The sequence below is a fragment of the Tursiops truncatus genome, chromosome 1 (assembly GCF_011762595.2).
Source record: "Tursiops truncatus isolate mTurTru1 chromosome 1, mTurTru1.mat.Y, whole genome shotgun sequence".
NCBI classification, from domain to species: domain Eukaryota; kingdom Metazoa; phylum Chordata; class Mammalia; order Artiodactyla; family Delphinidae; genus Tursiops; species Tursiops truncatus.
Window position 1 is genome coordinate 95,546,306 of NC_047034.1, and position 13,921 is coordinate 95,560,226.

General features: G+C 40.5%; 1 protein-coding gene across 5 annotated transcripts in view; it reads right to left on the reverse strand.

Annotated features, from left to right (window-relative positions):
• CDC14A (cell division cycle 14A) overlaps positions 1 to 13,921 on the reverse strand; it is a 184,429-nt gene that overhangs the window by 14,926 nt on the left and 155,582 nt on the right. For 4 of the 5 annotated variants that reach the window (XM_019920029.3, XM_073810342.1, XM_033862898.2 and 1 more), the window contains 4 exons: positions 10,774 to 10,889; positions 8,686 to 8,733; positions 6,533 to 6,655; positions 1,119 to 5,823 (listed from right to left, as the gene is read on the reverse strand). In XM_019920029.3, coding sequence (XP_019775588.1) covers positions 5,373 to 5,823; positions 6,533 to 6,655; positions 8,686 to 8,733; positions 10,774 to 10,889 — 738 coding nt within the window. In that variant the 3' untranslated portion in view covers positions 1,119 to 5,372. Of the gene's footprint in view, positions 1 to 1,118; positions 5,824 to 6,532; positions 6,656 to 8,685; positions 8,734 to 10,773; positions 10,890 to 13,921 lie in introns of those variants that run through there. The other variant, XM_073810345.1, reaches the window with a different exon arrangement.

A 13,921-nucleotide genomic window follows, 5' to 3' on the forward strand; every position in this document is an offset into this window, starting at 1 on the left:
AACAGAGGTTAAAAAGTAAAACATTTGGTGGGTTCGATTTCTTGAGAAGAGTTTCAGAGCGTATATGGAAGATAATATGTCTTCTCATAATGAGAAATTAGTGAAGAAGGAAGGGGGTTTCCAAGAAAGAGCTTCCCAGAGGCCAAGAGGTAGGGGAGGAAACCACCCTCAGGGTCAAGCAGGGGAAAGCTGGTACAAAGATACAGTAAGGAGAACAAAGGACAGAGAGCCTGAAAGCTCAGCAAAGGAATTCAGGATCAATGTTCTACAATTAGGGGATCACTGGTCACTTTCAAATGATGATGAGATCAGTATCTATTACCTGGCTATGCTCTCAAGCGGGGATCGGCAAACTATAGCCCAGGGGACAAATCCAGCTCACCACCTGTTTCTGTAAATAAAGCTTCATTGGAACACAGCCACACCCTCCATACACATATATGAAAGAGTTAGGACACAGAGCCAAAAATTTGCTCTCTGGTCCTTTACAGAAAGAGTTTGTGACCCCAGTTTAACGTATAAATTAAGACTGAGTTAAGAAGATTATCAACAAGGCTAACACAACAAAGAAGATGAGAAAGCAGCAGAATAGAGAAGAAGGGGGAAATTCCAAGAGACAATGAATGGCCTCACTGACGTAACCTGCAACATCACTAAGAGAATATTCTTGAAAATGTTTGAAGATCAATATATGAGTGAATAACAAAGCTTAGTATAAGCTACTACTTAATAATTTTAAAAGTCACAAAAAAGATTTTAATAGGTGATACCTGAAGAAGCTTTCAAAAGAACCTTATTACAGGATTGCTTATCTTATTTATGTTTATATTCCCTACAGGTCAATACAATAAAATCTTGTTATAAAAGGCTGTTCCCAGCAAGCAAAGATTAATTTCTGACACAGAAGTCACAAAAAATTCTTTGTAGCCAACCTGGCTATATATATGTATTTTTATAATAAAGCACATTATTTTACAACTCCTCATATCAAATGTTGTAAAAAATATGTTTTCTAAGGACCATATTTTTTTTCAATAGCTAAGTTTCCATTTATAAAAATAAATATATCATTTAAAATTTCATAGTAAAAATATGTTAGAGCTATTGGTCATATATGATTATTTAATAGTATCTATACTACTACGTATGTGCATTGAAACACGGCGTAATTGTTGAAAAGCATAGAATTTACCGAAAGAAACCTGCTGAGGTAGGATTGGGAGACAGCAGACAGAGCTCAAACTGGTCTTCTGCCTCCAGGGTTTCTAGCAAGAGCTCCCATCCCCATGAATGCCAGGATTATCTTCATCAAATCAGATCTGATCAAGCCACTCCTGCTGACAAGATTCCAGTAGTCACACTGCACCTCCTAGTTTGGCTTCAGCTTAATTTTCCAGCCTTATCTTTAGGTAACCACCCCTGGCTTTAGCTACACTGGAACACTCACTGCTCTTAAAACGATAATAGCTAAAATTATTGAGCATTATCTATAGGCACTGTGTAAACTATTTCATATGATTTATCTCAATTAATCATCACAACCACCCTATTACAAAGATTATTATCATTACCACATAAGCTTCAAAGCACACAGTCATATGTTTGTATACAATTTACAAAAATAGTTTGTACTCTTTATCTTAAACAGATCCCACCAAACTGTATAAGTTTCAGGTGCACAAAACCTAAATATGCTCCTGAAAATTATTATTCCCATCTCCTGAGGCTCGGAGAGGTTAAATAACTTGCCAAAGTACTCACCACAAGGAAATGGTTGAGACAGTATTTGAACCCAGGTCTACTCATCTTTAGAAACTAAGAACTTAACTATAGTACTAAGGCTGTACCTCTGTTCTTGTAGCTCCCATTGTCTGAAATGACCATTCCCCGTCTTCCTATTTTCATCACTAGATTTCTAGAAGGCTCCTATTCATCCTCCAAAGCCCAACTAAAATGTTATGCCTTCTTCACAGCTTTCCCTAACCCTTCTTGGAAAAAAAGGCATATCCTTTAGATATCCCTCTATTTTAAACACATATCACAGCATATCTATGACATGATGTAATCAAAAGAATATGCTTTCTTGGAGTCAAACTGACCCAGGTACAAATTATGGCTCTGCTACATACTTGTGGTACAATCTAAGGCAAAATATTTAAACTCTCAAACCCTCAAGTTATTTATCTTTAAAATGGAAGCAATAATTCTTACCACATTCATTCATTTAAATACCCAGCCATCCATAATATACCCATTCAAGAAATACTTAATGAATGCCTACTACATGCAAGGCACAGAGCATACAACCGTGAAAAACAGACACTGGTCCTGCCGCCACAGAGCTTACAGTCTAGCGGAGGATACAGACTAGTGAACAGATGATTAAAATGCAGAGCGAGAATCTGAGTATTGCAATTAAGACCAAGGCAGGGTGTAGAAGAGCTTATGGGGGAAGCATTGTGACCTAACCCAGACTTGCAGGGTCAGGTAAGGACAATGCAGATGAATAGCAATTCAGTGGTAAGTCTCTTAAAAATAACACAGAGCAAATATTCAAGACAGATACCGCAAGTAATTTCAATTTAATAAAATACTTCCACCCCACCCACGCCGTAATCACACGTCCCTCATCTCTTAAGATTTGAAAACGCCTCTGAATGTCAGGGAGGGAAAACTGATTTTTTACAGTAGGTGGGTCGGCCAAAATGAAACCTGGTGCATTGCACTGGTCAGTAGAAACCTCAAGGCTAACAGAACAGCCCAATTAAAAATAAAATCTGCTTCTCAGAATTCTGTCACAACCATAAGGATTCCTTAACATCTGTTCTTGTTATCTGTGTTAAAGCATTTAACGACAGAACAAGGAAATCATTTCCACATTTTTCTGGGGGCTGAACTGCTGCACAAAGTGAGAAGCAATTGCAGCTTTCAAGAGAGATGCTAATTGCAGCTTTTAAAATATTAGACGCCCTCTAAACACCCCGCAACCCCCGTCCCCTAGGAGTTTCTGGGCCTTTCTTAAAGGTGCGAGGAGGATATTGCCATCTAGACTTCATTTCCTACCTAAGGATTTTAAAACATTTTTGTTGAGTGATTTATTCCTAGTTCTTCAAGGATCATATGTCTCACATCTTCAGAAGCATTGGGAAAAAAGGACCATCTTATTTAGACAAGAAACCTGTAACAATTAGAAAAGCTTCATTGAACCGATAAAGGAAAAAACTCCCAACCTCCTACTTTATTCCGCATAAAACGGGAATTTCCATCTTAATTTAGACCTTCTGCCAGCGAGCCAGCAGGGTTAAGGACTTGGAACCCTCCCTCTCACAGACGTTGTCTAGGCAAAGATGAAGGAGGGAAAATCGGCTACAAGACACCTGGCTATTCTTACTTCCTGGGAGGGTGAGAGGGAGGAAAATGTTGTCTTGATGGCAATTCTATTTATAAATGCTTTTCTTTACAATAAGATGACAAATTTAAGAAGGAGAAGGGGAAGAAGCAGCAGCTGCCCACACAGAGTATTATTTTAAATTTAATTATTGGAAAATCACTGTGTTCAGGCCAGGAGAGGGAAAATATGGAAGGAAACCAAAATCAAGTTACATAAACATGGTGGCTAGGGGACTAACAATCATCTAAAGGAAGCTCCCATGCTGCCACTAGCAAAGAGGAAAACTGAGATCCAGAACAAGTAGAATGTCATTCTTATCAAGCTACCAATCCTTCTGGTATTGAGCTATAAATGTGGATCACACAAAACCTTTAGCCATGAAGTCTACAAGGTATTCATATAATTATCTATCTATCTATATAAAACACTTTTTCTGAAAATGGAGAGATCTGTACTCTGGTCTAAAAAAGAGGCTGACCCACAATCAGTATATGAAAATATTGACTGAACTCAATTCCTGCTGCGAAGTATAATGACTTGTAAAACTAGTTATAAAAATGTATAATAAATACACTTCATTTTCCATCTAATCCCAGTTACTAGGATTTAAGTTTTACTGATACATATGTACCCATAACTTAGTGGGATTAGAGTCAAATTAAGGGGTAGAGTGGGCCTAGGCTATAATCTCTACAGGAATCTAAAATAATGTTGAGAAACATCACTGGGAATAAAATCAGATTGGGGGAAATCATATGTGCCAGAAAGGACTGTGTGTGGATAGAGTGGAAAAAAAAACTTTGAAAGACGCCTGAGGTAGGGATGGGAGTAGTAATGAGTCCAACCAACACACACACACACACACACACACACACACACACACACACACACACGCTGCATCTTCACATTCACAAAGTGGTTTCTAAACTGCCTTCTAGGGAAAGTGGGTCCCATTAGCTTTTACCGTGGGGTATGGATTTGCTGAGAGGGGTGAAAGGCACACTGCCACCCGCACTTCTCCTCCCCTCCCCTCCCCTGCAGAGACCCGCTTCTTCCAGGATAATGGCTGAGGAAGTGTTTGAAGAACAGTGGACATGAAGGGGTGCCAGACCACAGCCTTCCCAGAACACCTGGGGCTTGCTTGTGCCTGAGTGGAGTCAATGTCGCGTTTTAACATTGACTGACATTGCCTTGATCTGTGGCATCTATTTCTCCTTCCTATCTTGTCCTTGTTCTCTCACATCAAAACTCACATTCCCATAGATCTCAATTCCTTTTGAGGCAATCAAAATATGTGATTAAAGTGATTCACGGCGGGGGGGAGGGGGTGGACCAACAAGATTTTACCCTAATAGGGATTACTGGTCACAAAGGGGGCTTGGTAACCAAAATGAAGCGCTCATGGGTAAAATGTGTTTGGAGATCTTCCATCCTGTCTCTAGAAGAGTGACAGCTAATTTTAAACGTCTTCCTGTTACCCTGCCTTCCCGTCCCCTACATCCCGAGTACCTACCATAAACCTGCCATATAAGCACCCTCCGTTTGCCATTTAATAATTCTGGGTCAGTTCCCTGCAGGTGACCTAGTCAAGGGCTTGATGGTGAGTTCTGAAAAGACACTGTTCATTCAACACCTTCCACATTTAAATACTCCAAATTCATCCACTGATAAATGATGTAGAAAAAGCCAGGATAAAAAAAAGCCACTACAACCAAAGCAGATGCTGTCTGTCGTATGACTCGACCCCTGACTTTGCTGAGTGATTCGAAACTTCAGTGAAAAGTAACTGAAGACAACGGTGTCCATGATGAAGGGAATGAAAGCTGCTACCCTTCCTAGAGAAATCACTTTAAAAGGAGTGGGAAAAGGAGAAGAAAAAGAAGGAAGGAAGAAAACTGGGTCGACACTTGGCATTTACTTGAAGAAGAGCCAGCAGATGTACGTGCAGAGACAGTTTCACAGCACAGAGGGAAGGCATCGATCAGAAGGCTTCCTTGGCGCAATTAAATTTCTTTGGTGGCAGCCTCGGCTGGGAAGGCAAGGCACAAAAGTTGTGTTCAGGGTTCTGAGGGCCAAGAGATGGTGTCTGTGAACTTACAGGGATTGATCGGCTCAGGAATCTCGCTGAGGAAGAAGAAAGGCCGGTGTAGGAGGGCCGCAGGGCGGTGGCGTGATCCTCGGTCTTGGCGCTGTGAGGGCCTGGCTGACTGTTCAGGGCACTCCCACTGCTGCTGTTGCTTCTGCTGTACTGGTTGTTGTTGAGCTCAGGGTAATTTCTGGCAGGCAGCTGGGAGCTGCCATTCAAGAGGCTGGTGAACGGGTTGCCTACGAAACCCACCTTGGAGGGTGAGGCAGTCTTTTTGTTCTCTGGATCGTCTGCTGCAGCGTTCAAGTTCCCTAGAGAACTGGCTAGCCGGGAGTTCATGGAAAAGCTGAACGAAAAACACAGGTGGGGCGGGGGGGGGAACATAGACAGCCATGTATACTCACACAGGGTTCACGTTTCTAAAACACATGATTACGACATTAGGGGAATGGGATGAAGACAGTTCTGATCAACGCAAATGGTGACAGAATTGCTCTTGGTGATATTATAATATGTGGCCTTTAGTTATACATGGTAAGTTCCTCTGTCAAAAGTAGTTAAGACTCAAGAAGCTGGCTAAAACAGTTTGACCAGAGATCCTGAAATAGAATATGTGCGGGTTTCTACTTGCCCTGTGGCAGGAAGTAAATGAAAAGGACTATATAAGGGGAGAGTACAAAGCAGACCTAAGTACAAGATTTAACTTCTATATATTCGATCATATGACTACATCAAACATCCCTACCCATTTTAGTTCAGCCCATACACATCAGGGGAGAAAATGACTATGTCGTATATTATTAGTCTGCGCCACTGAGCTCTGTTCCCTGGACCATGTTGGGCAAGCTCTGGAAAGGGATGCCGTACAGCATTCCCTCCATGGCCATGTCCCCACAATTCAAGACAGGAACAGAAGCCTAGAGGGTTGCAGTACTTTTTGTGGTTTCTCCCCTTCCCCCAGTCCCCTCCTCTCACAAACTTCAGCCAAACTCATTGTCTGCTGCTGCCTTCCTTTACCTCCTGCCAGTGCCTCAGAAGGAGGAGAGAAAAATTACCTTCTTACACTGGTGCCTGAGGACAAAGAGCCTCTGTTTATCCTCTTGGCCATCACCGAAGGGGACAAAGCCACTTTTGAGGTCTTCAAAGCAGATGCAGATCCTTGTGGGGAAGAACTCAATCTTTGTGGAGAAAAATGGGCAAAGCGTCACACAAAAGCTGTGTTATCTTAACATTCAGCAATAGACTAGGACAAGATAAACTAATAAATGTTAAAGAGATCATGGCAGGTCCTAGTAACAGTAGCCAACACGGCCGCAGCCCTCACTCTGTGCTGAGCGCTCATCTAAGAACCTGACGGACATTAACTCAGCTTCTCCTCACAGCAACCCCACGAGGTAGCGAAGACTGCACTTTGCAAGTGAGCAAATGGAGGCACAAAGGAAAAGCTCCTCGTCCAAAGTCACTCAGCGAGCGAGAGGCAAAGCTGGGATTCAAATCCAGGATCCAAAGTCCTGGGGGTGACTACCATCCTGCCATCCTTGATCACTTCCCTTCCTTGACACTGGCATCCATTCCTTCCAAGTCCTGAGATTCTACCTCTCTATATTTCAAATCTCTCCTTACCTTTCCACTCTGCAACTGCCCTAGGAGAGGCCATCATTATTTCTTATCCTTGACACCTAGCAGCACCTTTTAATCTGGTTCCTTAAAACTCACATTCCGAATAGCCTCCAACAAAATCTAAAATATCTAATCATGTTGCTTCACTGTTTAAACCATCTAATTTGCCTTCAGTGCCCAGAAAGCCTAAACTTCTTGGCTTGGCTTTAAAACCCTCCAAAATCTGGCATTTGCCAATCCTCCACATTTTCCCACCAGACACCTCTTCTCCAGCTACAGAAAATGCCCTGAGATGCCTGGATAGACGGCGTCCACACCTCTGTCCAGTTTGCATACGTTATTTTTCCTGCCAAGGCATCTTCTCCTGTCCTTACCTCACCTCTACACACATCTTTTTCTTCCACCTCCATCTGACTCACTCCCATTGCTTATCCTTTAATGGTGCAATCAGCTGTTACCTCTTACAGCAAGCCTTCACTGAATTCCCAGGCGGGGTAAGCATCAAGTTTCATCATATATTCTCATAGTAAATCACAGCTCTTGTACCACATTTCATTGTCTAATATCGTCTACTTCCCTCGAAATTAGCTCCATTACGAGCAAAGAACTGCTTCTCATTTCAATTCCCAGACTAGCACAGTGCCAGACTCAGAGTAGGTGTTCAGGAAATATTTGCTGAGTGAACAAAAAGGGAAAAGTGACTCAAATCTGGACTATCAGGGCCCAGTCATGGTTTTAATACCAAATGTGTTTTGTCCTGGACAAATCTTTTAATGTAGCTGGACCCTGTTTTCCTATCTGCTATAGAAAAGCTGATTTACTTGTAGACTCTTTTCTTCATCATCTTCCCTCCAAACAGCAGCTTACAACATGGTTTGCCTCTAAATCAAGAACAGGAAAAGTTGTACAAGGAAGCAGCTCAAGCTTCTGGAGAAGTCTGGGCCATCTCAGAGCTGCCCTCACTAAACAACCCTAAAACCTAGAGCTGAATAAGAACAGAGCTGAGGAATGACTCAGCTTTTTCCCCCCATCTGTTGATGACAGTTTTGGGCAAACATTTCTACAGCCCTCACTAAGACCTACCCTTGATCCTGGTATCACTTAGACCACCAGGGAGTGTTCAGGGAACATTTTTCCAGAGAAAAACACTAATGTTTCCTCCTCAAATGGAGAATAGGGAAGGAAATAAAACTAGAAAACAAAGGAAGGGAACAAATACATGCAAAAATAGGAGGAAAGAAGAATAACAGAAATGTTAAAAATTCAAGGCAAAATCTATCACTGGCTTGAAAGGCATGTTGCAGAGCCACTGTAGTTTATTAGAGATCCCACCATGCACTGGGCACACCAAGTACATTGGCATCGTTCCCACAGCCATATGGCCCTGTAGACACCTCAGGAAAATAACATTTTTGCAGGGTGAGCATTAAATACAAAGCATATTGTAACAATCTAGAACAGAAAGGAAGGAATTTTAAAAGTGAAAAGCTGTGGGCAGTTTATTTCTATGGGCTTAAGGGTTGGGAAATGTATCTAAAGGGTAGCATTTGTTTATAAGCTACTGGAAATTCAACCTGGTTGACAGTACCTGGAAGGCTGGGACACTGCTCTTGGATGCCCTTTCATATCCTCCAACCTACAGAAACCAAAGACAAATGTTCACACAACACCAGGGTCACACATTTAAGCCAAGACCAAAAGTTACATCATCTGGAGTCAGACCAGCAAAATTATTAAATGGACAAGAGGGATAAACCTTGCAAATGGATATTAGTATTTATTCACTTTATAAAATAAATCCTAGAATCAGCAGGAAATCTATTTTAGTCATTTTGTTTCCTCTTGAATTTCCTTTACAGCAAAATGCTTTTTCATCAGAAGGTGGTATTGCATCTACTCAGGTTAAAGATGTTTGATCATGGTGCCATGATGCTTTTAAGAAAAACTAAATTCCAAAAAATGAGAATATTTCTGAGGATAAAAAGAAAAAGAAAAACACCATGTTGGAACGAACCTTCTAAAGTTTTGTGTAGTGAAGATTCTCTGGCTTCTTTCACCTTTTTATTTGTCAAGTTACACCCCAACTTACCCTTTCCTCCCCCTATGATTTCTTAAAAATCAAACATAAATCTGTTTGAAGTTAATTTTAATCAATATGATGCAATTTCTTAGAGTTTCAAACAAAAAATGGTGAATAAAAAAAAAAAAAAAGATTGGTGGGCTTCCCGGTGGCGCAGTGTTTGAGAGTCCACCTGCCGATGCAGGGGACGTGGGTTCGTGTCCCAGTCCGGGAAGATCCCACATGCCACGGAGTGGCTGGGCCCGTGAGCCATGGCCGCTGAGCCTGCGCGTCCGGAGACTGTGCTCCGCAACAGGAGAGGCCACAACAGTGAGAGGCCCGCGTACCGCAAAAAAAAAAAAAAAAAAAAAAAAAAAAATTGGTAATGTAAACTGATCTTGAAGAAACTTCCACTGACTTAGACAATATATATAGTGAAAAGAGCATGAACTTTGAACAGTGCTGGGTTTGAATAACAGCTAGGGAGTGATTTAACCTCTCTGACCTCAAGCAACCAACACAAATGTGGGTAATGGTGCACACCTTTTGTGTTAACTCGGTTAATCCTCATGTCCAAACTAGGCACCTAACAAGATTCCTGGCCCATAGCACCTGCTCAGTAAATGGTACATTTCCTCAACTTCCTAGTGGTAGTTGGTGATTATTACTAAGTACCAAACTTGCTATCCCACCTTTCCATTTTACTACAGAAAACAATCACCTCAACTTTGAGCTATATGAACCTTCATTTTTCAGGGCAGGAAACCAGTACCCAAAGCACAGATAATGGTATGACCAGACCCAACCTGACTTAAGTGTTATAATCCTCCCAGATAATACATAAAACTAAATTCCCTGTGAGGAGTCTGACATTTATCATACTAGCAAAACATCTCTCTTGCTATGCATTTCTCTCACTTAAAAATCAAAGGAAAGTAGCCACTTCTGGTTATATTCATTTGTGGACTTGCCACTCCTTATATTACAATAAAGAATCTTGATGTTTACAGATTTTTGTACCTACATTGATTCTGAAGTCTTTTTTTTTCACTTAATCTGAATTATCAGAAGATTTCAAAGGTTGTGGTCAGAAGTTAAGTCCCATCAATTGATTCTGATGAGTAATTTCAGACCTCCAAACCAAGATGGTTTGTAACTTTACAGGCAAGAATTGCTTATTCAATTCTCAAAAATAGAAAGTAAGGCTAAGGAGTTAGGATATAACAAAAGCTTGGCATACTATACTTATCTGCACACTCTAGATTAAATACAAATGCTTGGCACATCTGTGAGAATTCACCATAGGACAGGAAACCCATTCACAGGAGAAGAGTCCATTCCAAGTGGAATTTTGAAGAGTCCCAAAGACAACCAACTGCTTAGCAGTTTAAGGTGGAATTCCAGAGATTAAGATGCAGCAGCTGCTTTCAATAAGCTTCTAAAATTTAGCTACTCCCCGCAGTGATAAAATAATTTAAAAAATGACACAAAATAGTAATAAACCAAAAAATGAGAGGTAAACATAGTACTTGTAGAATGATATTCAAAAGAGAAGATTAAATATTCTATCCACAAATGGAGGTACAATATAAATTTAAAAGTTTCAAACAGATCTACCTAAATGCACACGATGGTGAGGAGCGTGGCTGTCTCTGACTTTTTAAGGCACGTAGTTTGTCTCCCTGGGTTATATTATTTTTCATTTCCACATCTTCATCCTCTTCTAAATTATTCTGGAAAAAAATTCATGTTCCACAGAAAGGTCATTACGAGTAGTTCTACTTTATATAGATTTCTTAACAGTTTATAGATTATCTCGGTATATGGATATGTTTTATACAGATTATCTTAAATAGTTTTAACGCACTATGAATTCAGCATTGGCCACATATATCCTAAAGAACGCTGGACTAATCACCAATTAAATATACTGGTCGAATTCCAAATCAAAGAAGCATGGGTATGGATGTGGTAGAATTTATTAAAAGGAGCTCTGTTACAACGGACCACAACCATGGAGACTTTCTTGCAGACAAAATTATGCTTTTGAATACAGCTTAGACATAGGTTGGCTCAATAGATACAGTACAAATATTTTTCCAGAAGCTACCAGCACCCATCACTGCAAATTCCATAGCTTGTTTACATAAGTGAAAGATAAAACAATTTAGGATATCTATACAGTAACTTATTAACATCATTTAACATTATTAAAAGCACTCAAGATTTTTCCAAGCTTACTAGACTGGGAAAGTGTGTTTCCTGCTGAACCAAGTCTTGTAGTTGGAAATATATATATAAGTACCACACCAGGTCTTTTTTGCATACCAGGTCACATTTAATTCTCACAACCCAGGGAGCGGTGGTGGGGAGGGCACCATTACCCTTAAAGATGAAAAAAGGAGGTGCTTGTGGAAGATAAGACTATTGCCTAAGCTCCCCTAAACTCTTCATGACAGAGCTATGATTTTAAAATCAGATTTCTTGTCCTCAGATACAATGTTCTTTCTAAAATATATGCCACGGCACACTAACACTCCACCATAAAGATTGTATTTTTCCTCACCTGAAAATAAATCAAAAGGTTTGAATTTGCTAAGATCATTTCTAGCCGTAAGAGTCTCCTCTCTTCTTTAAAGCTAGAAGTCTTATTTGATGAAGAATGTACAAAAACGCACTTCCCTCAGTGACCTTTTAGTCATTTTTGACAGCCATTCCTGAATCAAAACACTTTTTCGTTCCTTGCCATCTATTTTGGGGTCCATGGATTCATCTGGGGCTCAGTAGGCATGTCCTGGGTAAAAAGACCACACCTCACCACTACGGCTCTGATTTAAAAAAAAAAAAAAAAAGACATACAAAATACACAGCTAATAGGAAAGAAAAAGAAATGAAGATGAAAGCTTCCCAGAGGAGACGACAATCCCTTAGCTGAGTCTTAAAGAATGAGTACAAGCGAAGCAAGTCAAGCCAAGGTCACAGGAAGGGCCGTGCTGGCAAAGAACTCTGATTTAACAGTCACAGGACCATGGAACCCCAAAGTCGGGGGTTCTCTTAGAATTATTAAGAGATGCCCACCTATAAAGTCCCGAGGAATCAATTATATCATTCATCTTTGTCCATACAATCCCAGTGGGGGGAAATCTACTACCACCCAAGGAAGCCTGTAGGAACAGAAATCAGGCATGCCTGAAGGCTAGGCTTGCAAGCAGGATAGTAACACCTGAGAAGCTGAGCTTAGCTTCATCTGGCACCCAACATGCTGGGTTGGTCGCAGTTACGTGTGCCTGACAGAAGGACAAGCACATAGCCAAGAGGCTCCAAAATATGAGGGGGTATCAAGAAGTATGTAAGCCTTCATAAGATTGGCAAGGAGAGCTTCTTGAAGGTCGGACCGGATCCACACCACAATCCGTTTCACTGTCTAATGAGTGCCTTAGTGAGAAAGCCAGGAAAGCATGTTTGTCTATTCAACTAGGAGGATCTTTGCGTTCTCAGCTCTAAAATGCCTTCAAAATTCTAAGGAAAAGTAATTCTCAACTTGAAATTGCAATATTCAACCTATCTGTCAAGTGTAAAAGTAGAGTAAAAGTACAAAAATTTACCTCTCTGACAATCTTTCTGCGAAAACTATTATAGGATATGCTTCATGAGAAGGAAAGAAGACAACATGAGATCCAGGAAAATTAGGGATCCAACTGAGAAGTGTGAAGAGAAGGCCTTGGGTCAGAACTCTATATTTGGGCTGTAGAACAATTAGTTCAGGTTGGAAGGCAGAAGTGTCTTCAGGAAAACAACAGACTTGGTTAAGATTTTTTTGCTGTGTTGAGATTTTAAAAAAAATTTTAATTGCTTGGCACAATTTGGGGAGGAGGGGAGAGTAGCATTCTCTTTTCCCAGATATATAGAAAACTACACAAATAAAAAGAGCAAATAACTCTAGGGGGAAAAAAGGAGCTTCAACAAAGAAATCAGTCATAGTGGGCTACTAAGCTCAACAGTGAGCAATATTTGTAATAATGTATACATTATTTGGGTTTAACCAAAAATTATAATATAGCTATATTGGGAAGCTAGGGGAAGTAGAGGTGATAGCAAGGTAGGAGAACTAATCCTATCTACCATAACCAGGAGGCAATAGAAAAATGTCCGAAATTGATAAGCTTTTAAAAGTAGCATTATAGCAAGATATTTAGGGCTTTCCTGGTGGCGCAGTGGTTGAGAGTCTGCCTGCCGATGCAGGGGACACGGGTTCGTGCCCCCGTCTGGGAAGACCCCACATGCCGCAGAGCGGCTAAGCCCGTGAGCCATGGCCGCTGAGCCTGCGCATCCAGAGCCTGTGCTCCGCAACGGGAGAGGCCACAACAGTGAGAGGCCCGCATACCGCAAAAAAAAAAAAAAAAGATATTTAGAAATTTGGCAGTTAATTTGCTTACAGGTTTCTCCCGTTTGAGAATGGGTCTGGGGATACAGAAAGGTGGGATAGGGAACTGATTTTTTATTAGAATTCAATACTTTTGCTATTTCTAAAACTGCGGTCATATATTATTTTCTAAAATAAAAATTAATTTTAAAATATACAGTTAAAGAAAGTAACAGTATATTTATATTATAGTTACTTTACATGTGTTTATTTCTCCCACTTTATTGTAAATCTTAAAGGTGAAAAAATTTTAAATTATAATACATTTCAAACACGTAGAAAACAACAAAATGATGTAACAGCCAGCCATGTACCTAACTACCCAGAATTAATATATTTTTT